This window comes from Corylus avellana, chromosome ca1 (genome assembly GCF_901000735.1).
Source record: "Corylus avellana chromosome ca1, CavTom2PMs-1.0".
Classification (NCBI taxonomy): Eukaryota; Viridiplantae; Streptophyta; class Magnoliopsida; order Fagales; family Betulaceae; genus Corylus; species Corylus avellana.
The window spans coordinates 49,940,504-49,966,357 of record NC_081541.1 but is presented as its reverse complement, the minus strand read 5'-3'; the positions used below and the strand labels follow the sequence as shown (position 1 = coordinate 49,966,357).

The window sequence follows — 25,854 nt, the reverse complement described above, 5'->3', positions numbered from 1 at the left end:
ATATATATATATATATATATATTCTGTTAGCTATAGTATAAGAGTATTTTTGTCCACTCAAAAAGTGAAAAGACAAAAATATTTTTAAGTTCAAATGAACTGAAGGATCATGTTCTCTTTTTAGGTACTAATATGATGTGGAGCTTAGTCATTAGAGATGATCAAAACAATTAATAAAGAAAAATACTACAAATATTAATAAATAAGCTTTACATCATCTATCAGTAAAAGAATTAGTATTTCTAGACTTTTTTTTTTTTTTTTTTCAAACGGTTATTTTTTTAAGGATCATATTTTTCAAATAGTCATTTTTCTAACTGTCTTATTTATGTGGAGAAAAAGAAATAAATGAGAGAATTCACATCTTTTGAAAAAGGATTTTGTCTTTTTTTCCTTTTATAAATGGTGATTAAATGAATGAAATCTTTTGGTATCCAAACTTTTTTCTACACATTAATTCCCAAACATCATTTTCATTACAAGAAGACAAATCAGTTATTATCATAAAATAGACATTAAAAGTTAGAGCATTAAAGTAGTAGTAGTATGCAAAATAATTGTGGAAGCAATAACTCAAAAAATGATGAGACAATTCATATCTACTACTATTTATCTCTTTAAAACAATAATTTAACCTTTTTATTTCTTTCTAAAACCCATATATATATATATATATATATATATATATATATATATATATAAAAACTTAAACCAAATATATTATAAATGCTTTATGTGGTCCTTAGAAAATATGTGAAATTGACGAGCCAACAAGCCCTCACAATCAACAGCATGACATACTGTGAGATTAATAATGACCCAACTTGTCTTTCCAATCAACATCATATTGTACAATTAATTAGTGTTGGGTTTTTTTTTTTTTTTTTTTTCAATTTTCCAAAAATTAATAAAAATTTTAACAAAATTGTGCTTTTACTTTATCATGCTTATGCCCCCTCCTACCTTCATCGGTTATATTAAAATGAAAAATGTTAGGTGTTCTTTTAGTATTTTCTTAGTATCTTCTTAACTATGATGTGACTTTTAAAATCACCGATAAATTAAAAATTAATAATGATAATCTCAAATTCAACGATAATTTTAAAAGCTACATCACAGTTGAGATGACACTAGGAAAACACTAGAAGAATACCTAGTATTTCCCTATTAAAATTGGCTATATATCAATGCTTTGGTCTCTCTTAAAAAAAAAAAAAAAAAAAAAGCCCCTTAGTCCCCCACCCTAAAGAGACAAAAGAAGAAGAAGATAATATTGGGAAGATGATATGGAGGATTAAAAAAACTCTCAAACATATTTATAAAAAATTATTCCCCCGGATGGACACTTAATTTACAACCACTCCCATTATACTTTAAAAAGCAACAATCAACCCTCAATTTATCAAACACTTTCAATTTGCCCGCTTATGTTAACATTTTTCCTTATTTTGGGTGAAAAATGCATCAAGTGACTCATACCTGACTCAAATTGTTTATTATAAGGGATCGAGAAGTGCTAAGGAGCTAAACATATGAACTCAAAAAAAATTTTAAACTAACGTGCCCAAGAGTCACAGACAAGGAATAGAGAATTACGTTTTTTTTTTTTAATTTAAAAATCATTGCCACGTCAGTTTAAAAATTTTCCAAGTTATCCTCGGGTCTTCACTGCCAGGGAAAGCTTTTATTTATTATTTTTTTAAAACAAATATTAAAGCCATAATTATTTATTCACACATATAATAGGAGGGATAATCAACAGTTTTCAATTACATTATCATTCAAATTAACCAAAAAAAAAAAAAAAAAGTTACCGAGGAGACAAACCGAAAGTATTAAATAGTTTCAAAGGGTAGATTCTTACTTTTTAAAGTTTAATAGTTGAATATAATTTGGAAAAAAAGTTGGAGGAGTAACCTTATTTGTTAAGGCTTTTCTATTTTTTATTTTATTTTTTCTGCTTTCAAAATAAAAAATATTAACAAATACCTCAAAATATAAATGCTCACAAAACACTCAAAAATTATTTTTATAATAATTGAATATAAATTAAAGATGAATGTTACGGTTTCTTATGATCCTACGTAAATATTATTTTTTAAAAAATTAGAAGAAAAAAACTTACTTATCTGGTTCATCATATTTGTTTAGAAAACAATATATACATAAAGTCAAAAGGATACCAAAAGAACATCAGAATCAGAAGAAACCGTGTAGTAATTTTTGCTAACCTTATTTGTTAATTTTGAGTTTGGTCCATTTTAAAAAAAAACATTAGCAAACACTTTTAAAAAACAAATAATCACAAAACAGTCAAAATTATTTGTATTTTTAAGTAACGTCAAAATAATTTTTTAAGAAATAAAATATTACTAAACAAAATTTTACACAAATTTAAAACAAGTTAAACCCATAATAGAATATAAACAATCACATTCACCCTAAAGGCTAAAACAACGATGATTTGGCCAATCAATTAAAACAACTAAAACCACCACCCCATCTTCCACCGTCCATCGAAACACAGCGGCTTTATAAACCGCACGCCCACCTTCCCCCTCCACACCATCTCTAGCGAGCGACTCAGTGAGTGGCTGAGTGAGAGAGAGCAGCAAAAAGCCACCCAAATGGAGAGCCACCGCTCGTCCTTCTCGAGCGCCCGAACTTACCTCCGAGCCCTGGCTCAGACTCCGGCCCGCCTGGCCCGCCGAGCAGGCTCGGTGTCCACGACCTTCGAGGAAGTGAGCCGGGTCAAGGCCCGGTCCGGACCCGACATGCGGAGAACGCTGCGCTGGTACGACCTCGTCGGGCTCGGCATCGGCGGCATGGTCGGCGCCGGAGTATTCGTCACCACCGGCCGAGCTTCCAGCCAGGTCGCTGGCCCCGCCGTCGTTATTTCCTACGCCATTGCCGGCCTCTGTGCCCTTCTCTCCGCCTTCTGCTACACCGAGTTCGCCGTCGACCTGCCAGTCGCCGGCGGCGCCTTCAGCTATATCCGCGTCACGTTCGGTGAGTTTGCGGCGTTCCTGACCGGCACGAACCTCGTGATGGACTATGTGATGTCGAACGCCGCCGTGGCGAGAAGTTTCACCGCCTATCTGGGTACAGCCTTCGGAATCTCGACCGCCAAATGGCGTCTCACCGTCCATTCAATCCCTGTTGGGTTCAACCAAATCGACATCGTCGCCGTCGTCGTCGTTCTGATAATCACCCTCGTAATCTGCTACAGGTCGACCAACACCCACCACCACATTCTCATAAAATTATCAATCAATCAAAAGCCTAAACTTATAGAAATGGAAAATGTGAACTAAAATCACTCAAATTTTCTTTTCTTTTTCTTCTTTATTTGTGCAGCACGAGAGAAAGCTCAGTGGTGAACATGGTGTTGACAGTGCTACACATTCTGTTCATATCGTTTATTATAGTGGTGGGGTTTTGGCAAGGGGAGTGGAGTAATTTCATCGAGCCGGCTGACCCGAAACATCACAAATCCGGGTTCTTCCCCTACGGGGCTTCCGGCGTGTTCAATGGGGCGGCCATGGTTTACATCAGCTACATCGGATACGACGCCGTTTCCACCATGGCCGAGGAAGTCCGTGACCCCGTCAAGGACATTCCTATCGGCGTCTCGGGCTCCGTTATCATTGTCACCTTTCTCTACTGCCTCATGGCGGCTTCAATGTCCATGCTCCTCCCATACGACATGGTATTGAATAAATGCGTAATTATTAAATATTTATAATTTTAATTAATGCTACTAATTATTATTAAAAAAAAAAAAATTGGTTTGGGTTTTTTTTGTGACTGTCAATACTCAAAAGTGTGATAGTGTGATGGTGAATAATGTGATTCAATTCGGTGGAGTGAGTTGTGAAAAGACAGGAATGTCCTTGTCGTTTGGTTGAATTTACTGCTGATCATCTGTGTGGGTGACAACGCAGATCGACGCGGATGCGCCGTTTTCGGCGGCGTTCAGGGGGAATAAGAACGGGTTGGGATGGGTATCGAACGTGATCGGCGCGGGAGCCAGCTTCGGGATCCTGACGTCGTTGTTGGTGGCGATGCTGGGCCAGGCTCGGTACATGTGTGTGATCGGACGGTCCAGCGTGGTCCCCGCCTGGTTCGCTAGGGTCCACCCCAAGACATCTACGCCTGTCAACGCCTCCACTTTTCTTGGTACGTTACTCTTAACGTTGTCGACAAATCATAAAATGGACCACGTTAATTACGTGACCCCCTTAGCTTATTATTATATTTTTTTAAACTAAAATCTAAAGAAGTAGAACTACATGGACTCCCTCACATGATAAGTCTCTTCGCCATCTCCTCACCATCTCCTCTCTCTTGTGTTTTTTTTTTTAAAAAAAAAATTAAAATGTTGAAAGAGGAAAGTGGTGAGGGGAATGTATTCTAGCATCCTTCCACATGATAATTAGCGTTTCTGTTCATATTTTATATTAATATTTGAATTTTTGACTGATTTATGAAGAATACAGATATTCCCGTTGAATTCGAAAGGAAGAAAATTTCATTTACTTTATCGGATAATATTTTTTATTATTAGACTCTCAAAATAATATATAAATTCAACAGAATAAATAGCAGTCCCAACTTTAAATTCGAAGTATTTGTGAGACTATCCTTAGGAACAAGATTCTCTTTGATTGTTGGGCTCAATGCGGCTCACGTGTGTGAGGGTGTTGGTGTTGGAGCCTTGTGGTGCGTGCTGTGTGCACAGGTGGAGGAGCTTGGGAGCAAACAATCCGGACTGTTGTTGGTTGGTTGTTTCGTGCTTATTCTTGAAGTTTGGGTCGTTGGGAATGGGTGGGATGGGGGGACCCAGTTATGAACCGTTTTGGTTAGGAGGGCAAGTACTTTTCATACGTATTTATCACATTCATTTTGTATCGATCGACGTAACGTGTTTTAAATGGCTAATTGTATTAAAAAATTAGTCACCGAAAACATATGTCATCAACCAATGAGAATTGAGTGTAATACATAAGTTTGAAGAGTAACACTTTTCCAAGGGCACGAGGGATTGAGTTTTTTGGTTACTATTTTAGTATGTACCTCTTGTTTGTTGGTTTGGAAATGAGTCGATCAAACTTTTCACTGGTGGGTCAAAGCATGAACAAGTATGTATATTAAGAAATGTTTGATTTCCATCTTTTATCTATCTCCCTATAAGAGATAGGCAAATTCACTATTAAATCTGTGGGACCACATGTAGGTTTCACGGATTCAAAGGTGGGTTTGCAAAAAAGATAGACAAGAGTTGGGTAAGATAATTTTAAAACTGGGTGGCATGGGCTCTTCTGGCCCCTGGTTTCGTCTCAGCGGACAATAGATGCGTTATTGAGAGTTTGTGAGTGATTAAAATGTATTTGTTTCCGCCTTTTGATACTTGATACTTAATGATACATTGTTTTAGTTTGCTCTAGGTACTTTTGGGGTCCAACTGAATTAAAAAGTCATACTATGTTAGGCAATAGGGACAATATAGATAAGCACTAGAAAGTGGCGTTAGGATTTAAATTCTTGCAAAGATGCATGGGTGGGTTGGTACAAAGAGGTTAGGCATGTGAAAGAAAAGTTGTAAGATTGTTCACGGATCAAGGGCATGGGGCTGCTTATTTTAGGAGTAGTCTATTTCACTCCGATCATATGTGGCTTTAGAATCCTCGATGAATGGTGTATATTGGTCCAACCATGCTTTGTTCTACTAGAAAAAAATCCCCCATTGACTGAAACTAATGGTGCTCACAAGGTCCCCAGTGAGAGTCCTTTAAAATAATGGCAGAAGTAACAAAAAACAGACATTATTGGTCGAAAGGCAATCTTTCAAGTATCATCTAGGGCATTTATTCCTAGTGGGGCCTTCTCACTTTTCACCATCCTAGTTGCTATTTCACGTGTGCTAAATTATAAAATGTTAATATTTTAACACTCTTCCTCAATTATGGAATTAGACAACACTTGAACTATGTTACTTAAAATTTGAGATTAACTGTTAATGTTCGACTTCACAATTTGCGTCTTAAACTTCAGAATCTGTGCTAGATGATCATAGTTTCTCACATGTATATGATTTTCTTTTCAGGAATCTTCACGGCAGCGATTGCCCTCTTCACAGACCTAAATGTCCTTCTCAACCTTATATCGATCGGCACCCTATTCGTCTTCTACATGGTGGCGAATGCCGTGATCTATAGACGCTACGTTGTGCTGGGGACGACAAATCCGCGCCCGACCTTGTCATTCTTATGCTCATTAACTCTCACCTCCATCATATTCACCCTTGTTTGGCATTTTGTACCACACGGCAAGCCCAAGGCCTTCATGCTAGGTGCCTGTGGTGTAGTTGCACTTGCAATATTACAGATTTTTCACTGGATGGTCCCTCAAGCTAGGAAGCCAGAGTTCTGGGGTGTCCCATGGATGCCATGGATACCTTCCCTATCAATCTTCTTGAACGTATTTTTGCTGGGGTCTCTGGATGGGCCATCGTATGTGCGGTTCGGATTGTTTTCAGCTATTGTGGTGATTGTATATGTGTTTTACAGTGTTCATGCTAGCTTTGATGCTGAAGAAGATGGGTTTCTTGGTCAAAAAAATGGTGGAATTCGTATGGAATCAAGAGAAAGTGAAGACCTTTACCTTAAAGTGTAAAAATTGCTTTGCTTTCTTTCTTCTCAGGACTCAACTTTTTGTGGGTTGATGGGTACTTGAAAATGGTGCTTATAGGAAAAGAGAAGAATAGAATAGAGTATAATAGCTTGCCTGCAATTTTGCACAAATGGGAAATTGTATAGTCGGAAGTAGGCTTACTTTACTCTTTGTAAATTTAGGTCATCTAATCCACCAACTTTAAAAGAGTTGGATGTTTGACCTTGAAAGTTAATGTAAGAAAATGATATAAAACAGAAAGCCAAAAGCTCAATGTTATGTGGCTATTTGTCTCTTGTGGTGATTTAAAAAAATTCTGATTATTTTTTTGGTTGATCTCTATGATCAAGAGTGATACTATATATATAAAAGGGACATTTATCTTTAGTATGCGAGAAGCACATATAATTTTTAATAGCACGTGTTTTTTACATAATTTTTTAATAGCCTAAAGGACATATGTTGTTTTTTGAGACGGATTTGTGAGAGTTTTTTATGAACCAGTTTGTGAAATGTTTATGCTGGCATGTGTCGGCATGCACTTGAAATGTTAAATATTTTTTAGTGGTTGACTTGACGCAAGTCAAAATCACTTGCTGACATGACATGTGTTACAAAGTTGTAAGTTTAAGAATAATGTTAGAATATTAATTAAAATGACTAAATTTATCCTCTCCTATTGTGATAAATGACGTATTAATATAATATTATATCAAACCTCTCTAATCTTGTCTTTGTTATTTACATTTCATTTTAATTAAATATTTCACATGTTAGGTCTTATTTATTGAGGTGAAACACGTGAGAAGAAATGTTAGAATATTAATTAAAATGATCAGATTTATTATTTCTTATCCGTTTAAACTTTTGAGATAAATAATAATTTAAAAAATAATGAGGAGGATGAATTGAGTATGAGGAAAGTGATGCATGCAAAATAAAGAGGACATGATGTCATTGAGGAAAAGAAAAATTGATTGTATAAAATGAATTGGGGATATATTGATTAATAATGTAATCGGGGAATTCAAGATAATTGTGGATAATGATATCAACATGCTTTGATTGAAAAGTAGCAATTTGTGTGCAACATCTTTTCCTCGATCCCTTTCCTACACTTAGTGGACAGCATTCATGACATGAACCCAACATTTTTAAAACATTGTAATTTTGGTTTTTTTGTTTGGCTTTTAGATAGTGGGGAAAAAAAAAAAGAATTTAAAAAAAGAAAAAAAAAAGCAGTGTTAGCTCTCCCCTCAACATAGTAATGTATTCCCCAAATAGGAAGACTTGCTCATTGGACCTCTCCAAAGGGTTATGACCCTAATGGGGCTTTCTTTATTTGAACTTTTGTTTTGAAAGTAGTTTTCAAGTTTAAAAACTCTCACTTAAGTACGCCGAACTTTCAATTTCTTTAAAAATTTTTGTTAGAATTTTTTTGTTAAATCTTGTGATCTTGTCAAAAATTTCAAAATACCAATTTTTTTTATTATAAAAAAATAAAATAAAAATTGTAAAGATTCATGCATTTATTTTTTTATAAAAAAAATTCTTTGCAATATTTTTGCAACATCTTTGCAATTTCTTTATAAAAAAAAAGGGTATTTTGACAAAAATTAATAAAAAATAATAATGGAAGACAGTAATCGAAAGAAATTAAAAGTTTGATACCTTTAATTAAAAATTTTTAAACTTTAGGATAGTATCAAAACGAGTAAAAATTTGGAAAACTCTTGAAATTTTCCCTAAATATTAACAAAGAATATAAACACAAAACACCTGAAAAAACATAAAAATATTTTTATCTTTATATCACATCATACTTTTTCAAATAACCAAAAAAAAAAAAAAAAAAAATCCTTTCTAAATCGCATTATCAAACGGAGCCTTCGTCCAAATCAAATGTTCAATGTCATACCAGTCCTATTCAAAATGGTCCTCAGATTCTGAAGTATTGGAATTCTTATGAAAGGGGAAGATTCATGATTATTGAAATATCTCATGTTGCTTGCAAAAATCTACAGGCATATTTGGGGAATATCTTTGAACCATGTGAGAAAAATCCCACCAATTTTATTCATCAATAATTGCTAATAGGCCAGGTTCTTACCTACTGATTTTTTTTTTCCTAAATCTTTCTCTCAAATTAAATTAATTAATTAATTATTTATTTATTTATTTATTTTTATTTTTTATTTTTTATTTTTATCAAACCCAATTTATTAAATTGATATATATTTTTAGTGAAAGTGATTCTCACATGCATTTTAAAAATATAAATAGAAATCAAGTGCTATAATCTTAATTTTTCATTTCCCATGATAACGATCTCACAATTGTTGATATAAGAGAAACGTTAAGAGTACTAAACATTTTACCAATAAATAGGTACCAAAATGATATAGAACTTATTCATTGAAGATGATGAAAACAATTAATCAAAAGAATTGTTACGAGTACCAGTAAATAAGCGTCACATCATTTTGATATCTATCTTTTGATAAAAAAAACTTGATACCCATAACATTTCTCGTCGTACAAACCTTTCTCTTTTGCTGAGGTAGTCGGCATAACAATAAAGAAAAGTAGCATATACAAAGTACCAAAGGAGCAATTTGTGCAAGATAAGGCTATAGTTTAATAATTGAAGATCCACATATAAAAAAAGAACAAAAAATCAGGAAGAACACACAAAAAACCAACGCCACCATGTTGTAGTATCAATTTTTTCTAGTTCAAAGATAGTGATATCCCCTTTCTTGACAAGACAAATATAGAGACAAAAAACCATGGGCCATGATGTTGGTTCCATGTTTTGGAAATTCAATCCTTTTTGTCTACTTCATGGTCAATTGGGCATTTTGGCCCTTTTAATTTTGTAAGGTCTCAACCAATATCTCGTCCTATTCATATTTTGTTGAATGGGTGGGTGGGGTGGGTGGGGAGGTCCTCTGTTGTAATAGTAACTTAGTAAGTAGGAGTAGTCACATCTCCTTTTTCTACAACACTTGTACTCCATGGGATACTAGTGAAGTCATGTTCTATGGTCGAATTTTGGCATAAAAGGAAAATTCCCCATCTCTTCTGGGTTGTAAAATTTTCCTATGTTGGGGGAATCTTGACTTGGTTTTTCAATTTTTGGTTGCATATATGTCTTTCGGCAAAAGGTGTCTAAATTGTTGTCCTTGAAAAGTTTAGGGTTTATTCGTTTCGATAGATCCCGAGAAATATATTGATGATGATGATAATGATGATGATGATAAAATATATTATTTAGTATTTTTAATTTTTATCATTATGTGCTGATGTGATATGTTCAATTAATTATTAATTAAAAAGTTAAAAAAATAAAATAAAGGTGGACTGAATACGTCACATAAGCAGAAAATGAAAGAATATAAAATAGCATCTCTCTATGTTGATACACTTGGATTTTATCCTTCAAGAATGGGTCAAGCAGCCCCTTTCGAGTTTTGACTAGCTCAGACCTGAATTGGCCCATCAACGTCATTTTGACAGTGGATCACAATAGGCTGAGGAATACCCAATCTCTCCCACCACCTAAAAAGGCTCCAAACCTTGAGATGTTAGCATGTTTTTTTTTGATAACTCACCACGGAGAAGGCATGACCAGAACTACTCTTCTCTGTCACGAGAGCAGTTAGCGTTTAATATCACTTGACCCACGACAGAGTAGAGGTTAACGACAACACTTATTGTGAGAATTGGTGACCTACCCACATGAATGAACCATACGCAACCTAATCGAAAGGCGACACATGGCATGATCACACGAGAAAGGGATAATCTTCAATCATAGGAAACGTTGTTCAAAATTAAAGGTGAACTCATTCAACTGAAGCACACACTAATTCCCTAAAACTTCTTCTTATCAGAAAAGTAAAGTTTTTATGAGGTTTTTTATTGACTTAAGCATCAGGGATATTTTCGCCAACTCATCCCTAAACAAGCTATCAAATCACTACCTAAACTTCACATCATTATCAAATAACCCTCTGTTCTCATTCTATTAAATTTTTAAATGATATTGAGTGACAAAAGGCCATTAGGCTACATCAATTGCAATAAAAAGAAGACGTGTCCAAACCGTCTAATTATCTAACTTACATCATACACACGTCACGATAAATTGTCATGCCAATGACACATCAACTCATATCTTAAAAGTTATAAACATTATCAAGAAAAAAAAAATGCACGACTGATTTTGAAATGTCCATTTTTATTTTTCAATTTTGTGAATTGGGAAGGAAAAAAATAAAAATTGATGCTTCAAAAGCATCTTTGTGAAAAAAAAATAAAAAAATAAAAATGAAGGGTGTAGATTCTCCACAAGTGGAGTTGCAATTGGTTGTTCCACTAGTTGGATTCTATGTCAAAAAGGGCAAAAGGCAACATGGAGACGACTGCACAACAAAAAAACACACACGCCCATTCAACGACAAAATAATGCTTCGTGCTTTCCTTATTTTATGTTTCCATTTGTTTCAAGTGAGAACATTGTTTTAGGAGTTATTCGGAAAATATAAAAAAATTCCTTAGGGCTCCAATTTGCTCAATGGATTCTTTCATAAAGTAACAAACCAAATCATTTTTTTCTTTTTCTTTTTTAATCTCTTTAGGCTTCACGTGCTTTAGCAAAACATTGCTCTCTTTTTTTAATTTAATTTAATTTAATTTTTTTTTTTTTAAGGATAAACTTCACAAAATCTTTTTGATCTCCAATCGTTTTGAAAGTACTTAAGAAGATTAAAAACTCTCAATTAAGGGTATCAAATTTTCAATTTTTTCAATTACCCAATTCCGTTAAAATTCTCGGTTAAATCTTGTCCAAATTTTCAAAATACCCATGTTTTTTTTTTTATATATAAAATTAAAATTTTTAAAGATTCAAGCGTTTATTTTACTTATTTATTTATAAAAAAAAAACATATTTGCAATATTTTGAAACATCTTTCTTTTTTTTTTTTTTTAATAAAAAGGGGGTATTTTGGACATTTTAAAAAATTACGGGATAGAGTAATCGAAAGAAATTGAAAGTTTGATACCTTTAATTGAAAATTTTTAAACTTTAGGTAGTAGAGTCAAAATAAGTGAAGGTTTATCGGGTTTTCTAAAATTTTCCTTTTCTTGATTTTTTTAAAATTTTTTTTTATTTTACATGTAAATGATAATATGATTGAAAATGTGTCTTATTGTCATATTCAAAAGAAATCAAAAAATTAACTAAATAATTAAACTCATATTTTTTTCTATTAATTTAAATTATTAGAATAAGTGGTGATTTAATATATTATCAATTTTTTTTTTTTAAAAAAAAAATTTATAATTTTATTATTATCATCGCGTACATCTCTATTGAGTTGACATACTCCAACAAAAATATATACAAGAAGAACGTCAGAATGTGAAGAAGTATGTCTCTATTATTATTATTATTGGCCCACTGTAGTATAGACCAAGCTACTACTTTAGAACAGAGACAACCATCTTTACAGCAGTTGGCTACTAATAGCCAAAGAAAATGCTTCATGAAAAGATTGATGAACTTTCCAACTTTTTTGAAAAAACAATGCAAGGGCACAGTAGTAACCAATGCCTAGTCCATGCCATGATTTACTCACATTTCTTTCTTCTCCCTTTGAATCTGTGAGTACAAATATTTTCCCTGCATTTTCATGAACTATTTCAAAATACTGTAGAAGATGCTGATTATGTTCTCATCAGTTTGTAAAAGATCAATTCCCACCTTTACTTGGATTCCATAGATAAAGAATATATATATATATATATATATATATATATATATATATTATTGTTTGAGCACTAAAATTTTTTTTTTAAAAAAAAAAATTGCATTTTATATATTGTCTTCAACTGGAGAGGGCTTGCTGCAATCATTCTATGATGTAGAAGGATTCTTTTTAATGCTATTAAAAGTGGAATAGTACCACCTTTGAATATCCTTTACCTAAACAGCTTTTGGACAGTATAAAATAATCCCATTGGTGAGAACATGTTCACTTTTAAAAAGAAAAAAAAGAAAAAGAAAAAAGAACTTCAGCACATTGATGGCAACCACTCTTATTTTTAAAATATTAATTGACCATTCAATATAATTTCTTACAAATAGACGTGACAATTTATATGTCATTAATACGGCAGTCACAATAAAATTAAATTATTTAATAGCTGACGTGGTAAGTGAAGCGAACTAAAAGCATCTTCAATAAATGCTCTAAAATGTTGATGATAACTATATTTGAGGTTTGTATTGAAAAATTAATAGCTAAAATCGAAAAAATATGTATTTTGAGTGTTAAAATAGCCATCATTCCTAGAGATGCTTTTATAGTTTATATGAAACTTATAGTAAAAGTTTAACATCCATAGAAGTACTCAGGCATCAATTGTGTTAGATTATATAGGTCAAGACCAATGTTGGGTCTAGTGTACGGTAAAGAGTTTTTTTTTTTTAACTAGAAATTATATTTTTATCTTACAATTAACCTACAATATTGATCTAACAATTGCAAACATGGATGGAGCCAGAAACTATTATGGGTAGGGCCAGGAGTCAAAAATGTTTGCTGCTAGAGGCCGATTGGCTATATTTTTACCTTAAAATTTTGTTGTTATTAGGAATTGGAGGGGGACCCTGGCTAATACCAATCCCCCCTCCCTCCGTCCCGTCCCGTCCCTGATTGCAAACAACTTTCCTTGTTAATATTTTTTTTAAAAAAATTCAATGGCTAATTGAGGCTAACATATTAGTAATATTGTTATATAATTGTAAAATAAAAATATAATTTCTAACATTTTTTTTAAGTGAATTGGGGTAATGCTTAGATTAGTTGGCCTACCAAGTCCCAAGTGATATTTTTTTCGTTTTCTTTTCTCTTTTATGTTATTTTTTTTTATGCCCTTTTCCTATTTGTATAGAGTTGCTTTTTAGAGGTAGGATGGCAAGTGAAAACAAAGTTTGTCAATTCCAAGTAGGACCAAAGCAAGTGGTCTTATCATCAAACCAACCACAAAAGTCAGTTGATACTTTTTACACCACAACTTGCCATCATCCCCATCTGAGTTGACCTCTTGATAATGGCTGTGAAAACTACATCCCCATAAAAGGAAGATACAAAAAGGGGGATGAGATGAGGAGGATATCATGTTATGGAGGCTGGGTTGGGTATCTCATATTTGGCTCTTTATTCCACCTTTCAGTTTGGTTAAAGATATGCTTGATCTAATGGAAATGAACTTTTTAAAAGAATGCAATCCAACTCAAATTTTTGTACCCTATTGTAAAGGAGAAGTGTGAGGTCCCCACACTCAAATTTTTTTGTGAATAAATTTGCAATTTCTTTTTGCCCCAATTTCTGTCCCTTCTATGTCTCCTTCTCATTTCAATTTTCCCTGTCAATGTCCATCTCATACCTTTGATTTGTGGCCATTGAGAGACATTTGGTTCACTATACACAATGAAATTTGTACTCAAAAGAAGACAATATGAGGGCCACCCTAAAATTGTAGTTTTATGAGCAGCCAATCTTTTGTCTCCATTTCTGTCCTTTCTCTGCCTTCCCCATATTGATTGGTCATGTCTGCCTGACATTCTATGCCAATCTCATATATTGATTTTGCCCATGGAAATTCACTAGGTATCAATTATTTGGATCATCCATTTGTTCATGGTCAGCAATAATGGCAAGCATTTCGTATGGTTCAACAAACTCATGGGGTTAATGTTTTTAAGAAAATGCAAAAACTAGCTAACCCGTTTCGTGTTTTTGTCTTTAACTACACTTTTATCACATTGTTATTTTACTCTGTTGATGTGACAGTATCAATCAGTCTTTAAAAACAAAGGTTGATTGACACTTTTATTTATTTATTTATTTTTATTTTTATATAAAAAAAAAAGTTGTAACTTGTATTAATGAATCAAAGATGAAGTAAATTGCTCAATCAAAATTACATCACGGATGCAATTTGAAATTTTACCCATCCAAGAAATATCCATGACATTTTGAACAGCCAAACGAGCCAATCTATGAGCAACTTGGTCGGCTTCTCTATGGACATGGGAGCATTTCCATTCCGACCAAGCACGAAGAATACTCTACGTATCTGCCGCAAGATGTCCAAACCGACTCCATTTTTGGTCCATTGAATTCACGGCGTTCACCACCTGTAGGGCATCCCCTTCCAAGATGGTGGTCTGCACGTTGTTTTTTGCACTAAACCTTGCGGCATGGTATGAAGCTAACATCTCACCTACAATTGGTTCGAAATTTCCATGTTGTGTCAAAGATCTACACTGTCACACTAACAAGATGATAGATAATGCCACACCAACCTAAAATTACGCAATTCACAAACTCATAAGATAAGGGTTTGAATTGGGTCCGGTTCTAATTGAAATTAGATTTGTCAAGATTAGAATATATGTCATATAACAACATAAGGAACATGGGTTCTAATTTCAACAAATCTAGTTCTAACGGGATGTAGAATCAAACTGAATTCGAAATAAATATCTTCATCAAATGCCAAAAAAATCTATATCCCAATTAGATTTTTTTATTTTTTTAATCAATTGCCTCCACATTATGTGGTTTTCAGCTCTTAGAGCAAGGAGGGATAACATTCAAAATTAGGGCTATCTGAAAATTGACCCACAGAAAAATTTGAGATGTTCATATTCTTCGAAAGCCCTACCATTAAGGTATTGACCAATTTAGACCTCAGAAAGTTTTTTTTTTTTTTTCTGATAAGGGCCATGTCAAATCAGTCGACAAGATCCACATCCTCTGTTTTTCCTTTTTGCATTTTGTTGGATCATATCAATCTGCTATCTTGATGTGACCCAACTAATATGAGTCAGATGACATTGGATCTCTATCCCTAAACTACCCATTTGTTCCTTTTTTTTTTGGGCCTTACAATCAATGACCCATATTTACTCCAACCCATCTCATCATTATCATGGGCTTCAGGTAAACGAAATATGATATATACATAATGGTGTTAATTTACTGAGGGCGAAAGTTAAAAAGGGAAAAATGGAAAATTAATTCATGTGGATGCGCTAATGGTAATTTTAAAAATCGCATCATAAAGTGTGAAAGTGAGAGTGTGGAATTAATTTAAAAAGTGTTTATGTATATAATGACTCAAGGAAAACAGTTAGCACATATGTGTTATCATCTTAAAAAGACTTGTCAATTTGAAGCTTTCTTAGAATCTATTATAAAGCCTATTTTCACCCAATAATTAGCCATAGATCATATTTGGGATAGTGTTTGAGAAATATAGCTTTTGAGTCAAAAATCGTTTTTTTGGCAAAAACTTAATCTTTAAGCTTTTGCCAAAAAAATACGTTTTGGCCATTTTTAGACTTTTTGAACCTTTAAAAGCGCTTTTAATTCATTTTTACCAAACAAATTTTTTTCTTCAAATTGACAACGCACTTTTAAGCCTCTCAAACGCACATCCAAACAGGCCCTTATAACATGTTTGGAATTGCGTTTGAGAAATAAAGCTTTCAAATCAAAAAATACTTTGTTGTCAAAAGTGTGTTTTGACTACTTTTAGACTTTTTAGACCCTTAAAAACGCTTTAACCGGAAAATTTTTCTATAAGCACTGGCACAACCAATGGCATCGTTGCCCACCCCCTCTAGTTTCCTTTACCCGGCTTCACTAGCAGCACATCCTATTTAGTCATTTACTCAGGCAATTCAAGCGACTTAGTTACTTCAGAAGCAGGCTCAGTAGAGGGGAAAGATGTGCTCAATCCCTTGTGCATTACTGCATCTGTTTTATAGGATTGTGCTTTTGAAAATCAATTGGTGTTAGGAAGCCAAAGCTTTTTATGACATTAAAAAACCCTATAAGATATGTTTTAAGAACCACCCACGTGAGCAAAATGGTACTATTGCACCTCAATAATTTCTCCCTCAACGTGATGCACCTGAGACTCGAATCCATGACTTTGACTCTTATACCATTTGAAAATATAAAACTAGACTACAAACAATACTTAGAAGGGGGTTAAGATGTTTATCAAATAATACGCACATAGATTTATCAAATATAATAAAAGCAGTAGAATAATAAATATAAGTAATTTGGTGACGAAGTAGAAACTCTTTGAGTACTTTAAAGATAAAAACCATTTTGAAGTAGCCAACCTAGAAATCAATCTATTATAAAAGAAAGAAAATCATAAGAAGTTTATACTTATAAAACTTTTGAATTGACTTTCTCTTGCATAAGACCCACTTAACTTCTATCGCATAAACCCTCCAGACCGTTTTGAATTTTTTTTTACTTGATCTCCTTTACTGGAACTCTAATAGTCTTCAATTGTTAATGAAGAGTTTGCGTGGTTTTTTTTTTTTTTTTTTAACATTTTCACTCTTAGCACACCGAATTATAGACTTAAAATTCGTGCCTAAGAAGTCTCTAAAACTAAACTTCAAAATCCCTAAACCTTAGAATAAAAAAGGTTAGTGAAATAGTAGTGTGGCATATAGCAGTACTGATAAAAAAATAAAAAAATAAAAAAAATAAAAATTCTTATTTTTGGGCATCTCAAAATTACTGGGAAATTTTATTTGCACATATAAGCATCATGTGCAAACATATATATGCTTCCACGTGAGATCAATGTGCTTAATGGTCCGGATTAGTGCAATCTGTAAAATAATAACTATGCGTTGCAGTGGTGACTTGATATATATATATATTTTTGGTTTTATTTTTAATGTGTTGTGGAGAATGAAATGCAAAAACCTGAGGAGATATTGGAGACTACACCGTAGATACTTTTCAGTCTTTGCCAATGCCAGATCTCAGAGCTCAAACCCAGAACTGGAAGACCTCGTTTATGTAGGTACAACTGCTACTACCCATGTCTCAAATTTGCATGGACTCGTGCAGTTATGTGCAAGAACGAGAGCAAAAATGGAAGGGAAGGCTTGCCATGCACAGGTTATTCGTGCTGGGTGGCAAGCAGACACTTTAACGTCAAACATGCTAATTAATATGTATTCAAAATGCGGTTTCGTTGATTGTGCTCGTAAAGTGTTTGATGAAATGCCGGAACGAAGCTTGGTTTCGTGGAATACGATGATTGGGTCGCTTTCTCAAAATGGTGAGGAGCAGGAAGCTCTTGGTCTTTTTGTTGAGATGCAAAGAGAAGGAACCCAATGTAGTGAATTCACAGTTTCGAGTGTTCTTTGTGCTTGTGCTGCAAAATGTGCTGTGTGTGAGTGTAAACAGTTACATGCTTTTGCTATTAAAGCTGCGATGGAGTCTAATGTGTTTGTGGGAACCGCATTGCTTGATGTTTACGCCAAGTGCAGTTTGATAAAGGATGCAAGCTGGGTGTTTGAGTGCATGCCAGAGAGGAGTGCCGTTACTTGGAGTTCAATGGTGGCGGGGTATGTGCAAAATGGCCTTCATGAAGAGGCTTTGGTGCTGTTTTGCCGAACTCAAATGATGGGGCTGGAGCAAAACCAGTTTATGATTTCTTCTGCTATTTGTGCTTGTGCGGGCCTGGCAGCTCTGATTGAAGGGAAGCAGCTGCATGCTTTGTTATGTAAAACTGGATTTGGTTCAAATATGTATATTGTTTCGTCTTTAATAGACATGTATGCCAAATGTGGCTGCATTCGAGAAGCTAACGTTGTGTTTCAAGGTGTGGAAGAGGGGAGCATTGTTTTATGGAATGCAATGATTTCTGGGTTTGCTAGGCATGCTCACTCCCTAGAGGCAATGGTTTTATTTGAGAAAATGCAGCAGATGGGTATGTATCCAAATGAAGTAACATATGTTGCCATCTTATCTGCGTGTAGTCATATGGGTTTGGTTGAAAAAGGACGGAAATATTTCCATCTTATGATAAGGGAGCACAGAGTGTCACCCAATGTCTTTCACTATTCATGCATGGTTGATATTTTTGGTAGGGCAGGGCTGATTTGTGAAGCATATGACTTGATAGAGAAGATGCCATTTGATGCGACTGCTTCAATGTGGGGTTCGCTCTTGGCTTCTTGTAGAGTCCATGGAAATCTTGAATTGGCTGAGGTTGCAGCTAAGCATTTGTTTGAGATGGAACCTAATAATGCAGGAAATCATATTTTGCTTTCAAACATTTATGCAGCGAACAGAAAGTGGGAAGAAGTTGCGAGAGCAAGGAAGCTTCTTAAGGAAAGTGAGGTGAAGAAGGAGAGGGGTATGAGTTGGATTGAAATCAAGGACAAAGTTCATTCATTTATGGTTGGAGAGATAAATCATCCTAAAATTGCTGAGATTTACTTAAAGTTAGATGATTTGGTTAAAAAGTTGGAGAAGCTGGATTACAAGGCTGAGACTGAACATGACTTTCATTATGTGGAAGAGAGGAGAAAACAACTACTTTTGAGACACCACAGTGAGAAGCTTGCTCTTACTTTTGGGCTGATGTGCTTACCTCAGAATGTGCCTATCAGGATTATGAAGAATCTCAGAATCTGTGGGGATTGTCATTCTTTTATGAAGGTTACATCAAAATTTACAGGGAGGGAGATCATTGTTCGAGACACAAATCGTTTTCACCATTTTAAGAGTGGCTACTGTTCTTGTGGAGATTTTTGGTGAAATGCTGATTAACTCACCATCTTATGTCTTATGATCTGTATGACTGTCGGGGGTTTACACATTTCGTCTGTTGCCTTGGAATGGGCCCCAAGTGTTTGAAGCGAAGGTTCTGAAGATCAAGTTTAGTGACCGTTAACCCAATTTTCAGGATGTCACAGATGAACATTTGGTCCACTACACTGGTACATGGTTTCCTTCATCTTAAAAATGCCGTTTTAAGCATGTAAGCCATAACCTTGCAAATTAAATAGCATGCATGACTGCAAGTTTCCGAGTAGCTTCAGTGACCTTAAAGATCTCCAGAATTACGTAGACTATGGCTGTAAACGATTCAAATTTGGTTCTCTCTCTCTCTCTCTATAAGAAAAAAGTCTAGTCATAGAAATCATAGAAAACACTTGCTGCCCCCAATTTTCTGGCTACCAAAGACAAAACATATACCATAGAGACCATTCAATTTATTAGTACATAAGGGTGGAGAGTTTATGGTTATTAAAATTGAGTACTTTAATGGAAATGCAAAAAATAGAAAAAGTCGCACTAGCATTCCTTTCGTAATGGAAGAAATATCCAAAATGATAGAGGGAGGGAGGAAGCTTAGGCATTGTGAGTTTTTTCTGATGCAGCCACTTCTCGTTTCTAATGGATGATGATTTTTGTGTTTATTAACTGTGATTTTATTATTAAAAAATAGGTTGTCCACATAACTTAAAGATAAAATTTCATATCCTTTGTATATTTTTATTTTTATCTGTCATGACTACTATCTATTGTAGGCTGGAGGCCTTGGTGATGTTTTCACTTCCTTGGTGATGTTTTCACTAGTCTATCTCGTGCTGTTCAAGATCTGAACCACAATGTGGACATTATTCTTCCAAAGTATGGCTGTTTGAAGGTTAGCAATGTAAGCTTCATTGCTGTTGCTTTGGTCCATATCTAGCGTCTTTCTTCTTTGTGCAAGATGTTTATTCTCTATTTCTCAAGTTTTGGGCTTTTCTCTCTTGACTTGGTAGAAAGAGTATGCTCTCTGTAGCTTTTGTTTGTGGTGGTTTAGCTCTCTCTATTAGAGGTCCATTTTATGGAAATGATTGAAGTATGAGTTGTTATTTTTGGAAGTTAGTTCAGAAATGCATTATTAGATAATTCTTGTGCTAACCGAATGGGTTTTATTTAGAAGGGTATTTCTCTACTTCCTCCCTTCTATTCTTTGGCACCTTATGAATATACATGTGATGTAACACCCCCCACCCGAGAGGGCTAGGTTTATTAACTAAGAAGCCTTGGAGGCGCAAAGGTCATAAATAATAATGTCTGAAAAACCTCTTTATTAATAACAAGTGCAGAAACGTAAAGGTCTAAAATTTAAAACACATGAGTTCAGAAATCATAAACTCTCTCTTATGTCCTCCAAAGCACTTATTCAAAATGGGTGAAATGAAAACTTGTCATGATGACTATTCTATCCCCATCAATATATTCTGCATATCCAGCCTCCTACTGAACATCGTTCTCACCTGAAACATAAAAACAAAACTAAAGAGCAAAAACTCAGTAAGTAATACTCATCAACCAATTTGAAAATCGGCCAAGTAAAAACATTTTCTCTTCAAAATCTTTTCCTTAAATCATCCTTTGATTTTGAAAAGAATCTTCTTCAAAGATACTTTCTTGTAAACTTGACATGAGAAAAACTTCCTTTCTTAACTGTGGTTTTTGCATACTATTACACCATGTATGCTAGGGTTTTGTGTTCCTTTGAACATAGCAGCAATCAGTGGCCTTAGACTAGCCCTAGGTGAGCTGCTTAACTCTCGGTGCACTCAACTTGGCAACTAGGTGATCGACCACCCTTGGATGGTTGTGCGCCATCCTTGCTCCAGTACTGTGCTTATCTCTTTTCTTAGGCCAAAATGTTCTTATAAAAATAACCGCCTTTAGTATGCCCCTAACTGTTGTCTTTCTTAAATTTTCTTTTCTTAAAAATCTGAGGGCCACGCTAAAGGGGTTTTCTTTCCTTGAACAAACCTTTCTTTCTTTCATACCACCTTTTCATAAGTGACATCATTTCATTTATTTCAAATGAAACTTTTCATAGAATAAAACATAACACAACATGGGATAACATAAGCATTAAACATAAGTAAAACATAAAAGTAAATGCAGTTATAAAACATAACTTAAGAGGGGTAAGGATTACTACTTACCTCACTGCTGGACGTAGGCTGACCAACTGCTAAGAACCTGAGTCGCAAGACCCGACAAGTCAGCCCTAACTGTCTAAGTGTAGCAAATCTTAATCCCTAGTTGGAAGTCCCCAACTGAAGACCTTTCTTGGCTTTCCCCCCTTGATAAAACTTTTCATTAAATGAAATGGACTTGGGGTTTTGTTATGGTCAAACCCCATTTTTTTTTTGGAAACAATTCTGAAAATATCTCATTTTATTTGAATGAATATTCTTTTTGCTAAAATAATTTTTTGTTTAGAATTTTCTAGACTTTTAAACTTTTATTCTCTAGAAAACACTTTTCCATTTTAGAATTCTAAAAATTCCAGAAACTCTTGAATTTATTTTTGGGTTTTCTAATTAGGGGAAAATACCAAGATTGGCCCATGAGGACCTTCTTCTAACTAGATTTCTAAAATTTAAATCCCAAAAATCTTAATCAAGCTTAACTAAAACCTTAACTAATTTGGGCCCATTTAGCAGTAAACGCCTATGGGGCCCATAACCTAAATCAAATGGATCAAACATGAGTTTCTAGACATTCTAATGAACTCTATGAAATTTAATCAAATCAGTAACATGATGCATTTTCATGAAATTTCAATGTCATGTGCCCCTGAAAAATACCTAGGATGATATAAATTTGATTGTATGGATCAAAACTCAACTTTTATGGACTTTAGCACTGATTTTTAGGTCCCTGGAGTTTCTGTCCAGAACCATAAAACCACTCCTAAAATCAGTTTTTAAAAATTATTTTCATGGATTGAAAAACATCAAAATAGACCCACATGGGGTTTGGCCCCCACTATGGCCAATCTCTAAGTGTGGTTTTTATTTTATTTTCATGCAACCAATAACTTTTGAATGCAGTCACAAGCTTAGATTATGTTTCCAGACAATATGTTATGATTTTCATAAAACAAATCCTAATTTATGCATATCTAACATGTAGTGTAATGTAAAGCATGTTTGTATGATTTGAATCATGGACCAATCAGTAAAATCTTCATGTTCATATGATGTTTTCATGCATGAAATCACCTCATATATCTCAACATAAACTAACATAAACTTATAAAACTAAACCATTGTTTTATCAAAACTAGAATTTCACAGGAATTGTGAGTAAAGAGTTGAAAGAAGGGATAAACTTACAATTAGAAGATGAAAAATTTGAGGAAAACTTGCTCCCTAGTTTCTGCTTTGGCCGTATGGTGAAGAGGATTGAAGAATTAAAGTTTTCTTCAAGAAACAGGGTCCGATTATGTCATAGGGAGGTACGGGGTTTTGTATTCTCCTGAAACTTAAAAAAAATTGGAAGAATGAGAGGCAATGGGGGTGAACGGCTGATAGAGGGCTTTAAATTGTTTTGGGCTTTCTCCTTTTGTCACAAGGATTATGGTTTTAAGATTCCAAAATAAGCTAGGAGTGTGATTTTAAATTTTTTGACAAAACTTGGACAATATGCGTTTATATGGTCGGCTTCAGTATTGGGAGCTTTTCATTTCATTTTTCAACTTTATTTTAAAAATAAAATCATGCTAACACCTTGTCAAAATAAAATAAAAATGCATGTAATAAGGCTTTCAGGAAAACTATGCACTTATAAGCTTAATTATACAATAATTGTCAAGTAGCAATTCATTTGCATGCAAGTATTCTTAGAAAAATAATTTAGTCATATTACACTCGTGATCCATTTAACTAGGCTAGGCTAATCTAAGGTTGGGATACTACATGTGATAATTGTTGTGACTGCTTATGTTTATAATTTATTATATTGTGGCATCACTTTACTTTATTGTTGCATTATAGGTTTCTTTATATCTATTTAACCTCAGTACTACAGTAAATGCTAAATCTAATTATATGTTCTGCTATAGGTGAGGGACTTCTAGTATCATAGATGCTATTCCTGAGATGGGACTGAATATGTGTGTTCTATATATGTACTAACTCTAGTAGTTTTATTCTTTTAGTTGGCACCCTAGGTAAAAATTTCTATCTCTGCCCCTGCGCTTAAAGGTCTCTGTCATCATAACAATTGTGAGAGTTCTTTCTCTTTGTGACAAGGATAAGAGAGGTTGTTTGATATCGAGACAAACGAATGATTTCCTTGGAGAAAGCTGTTCTAACAATACTTTGCTTGAGCAATCGGTTCTTGCAACATTTATCTGGTAATCCTTTTTAGTTGCAATACTTGGCACATCATCCAGCACTGGAGCAAGCAGCAGAAGGCAGGTGTGCTCACCTTTTTATTCTCTAAAGACCCACATGATTGTCGGACTCTATGGTCAATTATACATATCTCTTACTTATTTGCTTCATAGTTACCAGCAGCATTCAATGGAAAACTAAAATTCTATTGAAATCCTAAATTTCGACTAAATTGTTGTGGTTGAACATTAAAAGAAAAAAATAAAAAGGGTATATAAGAGAGTGCAATTATTCTTCAAGGCCAAGCTCCCTTGTTATAGCAGGCCTATGTCATCAGTAAAAGGGAATGTAGTTATTTATGAAAGTTTATAATGAAGGTGAATCATTGCATTAGGTTACCTCTATGGTGTTCTTCCTTGAGCTTGTGAGTGCCAATAAAGCAGGTTGGAGGCATAGGACAGTATTGGAAATAGTTTTTGTCTATTTTGTTGAGACAAATTATAGTTCTCATCGTTTTTATTTATATTGATTACTGTATTTAAATCAATCCTGTTTATACTCTGTATAGGTCATGCTGGTTTATGCAACAAATACTCCAATATATTGTCAGTAACTCATTTAGGTAGAAATATGAATCACAATATTGGTAAGGCTACACAGAAACTTTGTTTTGGCAATGAACTTTCGGTTGTGGAATGGTGATTTTCATTAAGTCTCCAAAGTGTGTTTGATGATGTCGGCTAAAAACTCAGGAATAGATAAGAAACATTTAAAAAAAAAAAATTTAAAACATGAAGTTCTGTTCATCCAGTATGCATGAATTCACTGCAGAAGAAATGGATTCTAACTCTCCATATTCTCTTAACTGTGTATGTAAGGGCTATAAATAACATGTTTAAGTGTTCCTTGGATCAAATGGCATCTCCTCCCTCCATAAATTTGGAGGTTGAGTCACAGACTCAATGCCATATAGGTGAGTGTGGATTTACCTATCAAAAGAAAAGTCCATAACTAACATGCAAATCTGAAATATAAATTTTAAGCATATAATTCATCTAATCCTTATTTCTTTTCCATTCTTGTTTTAGGTTATTTAAACTTGGGGGAGGGAAGAGGACCAGAGGGCAGTATTGATCCTCACATGGAGAGAGTTATCTGTAGAAGTAAGGAAATTTTTCTATCAAAGATATTTTCTGTTTTGTATTTAATTTGATGGTTAGTGGAACCATAACTCTAATGAAGAGAAAAGATTTATTGTATCACATCTTCTTCTATCACACTGGCATCTATGATAGAGGTTGTAACAGTTTCTTATCCCTTTCTTTTCCCCATACTTGAGACACAGCTTGTCCACTACTTGCTACTAATGGGGTGTCACATTATACATCTATAGCTGCGCATGCCTAAGCCTGCTTTGTCAAGATGGTTTATCACCCTGTCAATAAAAGATCAAGAAATCTCCAATTGTCTAAATTTTGGTTTTGCAATGAAATGCATGTGTGCTTGAGCCCGTGGCTGCTAGGGGTAGGAATACCCACAAGAATAGGATGTAGATATATTTTGTTACATCATTTTAAAATTTAAATGACTTGACACCATATTCTAATATTCACAATCAAGTCATTTCTCTTTGATCATTGTGCAATTATAACAATTTTATCTGGTGTGGGGCATTCTTTATTGTTATTAGTTTTGATTAGATGTGCTAATCTCTTTTGTTAACAAAATATCCTGTATTTTATCTTGAGTAAATGTTAGAAAAATCTTGCCAAAGTCTGTATACCAAATTTTCATTCTGAAATCTAGAGCTTTTCTCTTCTTCCTTTTTTTTTTTTTTGGTTTTTGTGTGTATAAAATAAACTAACTAGACGTTAGGAAAAATTTGTCACAAGTTGTTCGTAAAACAAGATTAATATATAAAGAATTGGATATGGGCTTTGATTTGTGTCTTGTGCTTGTGTGCACACAATGCAATTTGAGGGTTTCACACGTCTCCAATTATTGATGTGATGCCCTAATTGCATTTTGTGTGTACAAAACAGAGACGCAAGCCTTACTCATATATAAGTTGATAGTTAGAGCAAGCAATCTAATTACGAGGTTGGCATTCAATTTGGATAGTTGCCCCT

The 25,854-nt window shown here is 34.2% G+C and overlaps 2 protein-coding genes across 5 annotated transcripts; both read left to right on the top strand.

The window, feature by feature from the left end:
- Positions 1 to 2,443: 2,443 nt before the first annotated feature.
- LOC132190768 (cationic amino acid transporter 6, chloroplastic-like) lies at positions 2,444 to 6,959 on the top strand. The gene is made up of 4 exons (XM_059605819.1): positions 2,444 to 3,229; positions 3,358 to 3,709; positions 3,945 to 4,179; positions 6,107 to 6,959. Exons 1-4 carry the CDS (start codon positions 2,628 to 2,630, stop codon positions 6,673 to 6,675), a joined length of 1,758 nt encoding a protein of 585 aa, XP_059461802.1. The 5' UTR covers positions 2,444 to 2,627; the 3' UTR covers positions 6,676 to 6,959.
- Positions 6,960 to 17,372: 10,413 nt separating this feature from the next.
- On the top strand, positions 17,373 to 25,039 carry LOC132175256 (pentatricopeptide repeat-containing protein At5g04780, mitochondrial). 4 transcript variants are annotated; one of them, XM_059587134.1, is made up of 4 exons: positions 17,373 to 19,522; positions 20,117 to 20,235; positions 23,642 to 23,809; positions 24,814 to 25,039. In XM_059587134.1, the coding sequence occupies exon 1, from the start codon at positions 17,376 to 17,378 to the stop codon at positions 19,338 to 19,340; it is 1,965 nt and encodes a 654-aa protein (XP_059443117.1). In that variant the 5' UTR covers positions 17,373 to 17,375; the 3' UTR covers positions 19,341 to 19,522; positions 20,117 to 20,235; positions 23,642 to 23,809; positions 24,814 to 25,039. The 4 variants fall into 4 exon arrangements, with proteins under 4 accessions (XP_059443117.1, XP_059443134.1, XP_059443126.1 ...); XM_059587151.1 differs by having other exon boundaries at positions 23,642 to 24,698; XM_059587143.1 differs by lacking the exon at positions 20,117 to 20,235.
- The last annotated feature ends 815 nt before the right edge of the window (positions 25,040 to 25,854 follow it).

Excerpts from the sequence above, each read along its gene's own strand:
- LOC132190768 (XM_059605819.1), top strand. The coding sequence starts at position 2,628 with ATGGAGAGCCACCGCTCGTCCTTCTCGAGCGCCCGAACTTACCTCCGA. Across the intron at positions 3,230-3,357 it reads ACCCTCGTAATCTGCTACAG|CACGAGAGAAAGCTCAGTGG; the intron begins GTCGACCAACAC and ends TTATTTGTGCAG. Across the intron at positions 4,180-6,106 it reads CAACGCCTCCACTTTTCTTG|GAATCTTCACGGCAGCGATT; the intron begins GTACGTTACTCT and ends TTTTCTTTTCAG.
- LOC132175256 (XM_059587160.1), top strand. The coding sequence starts at position 17,376 with ATGGTCCGGATTAGTGCAATCTGTAAAATAATAACTATGCGTTGCAGT.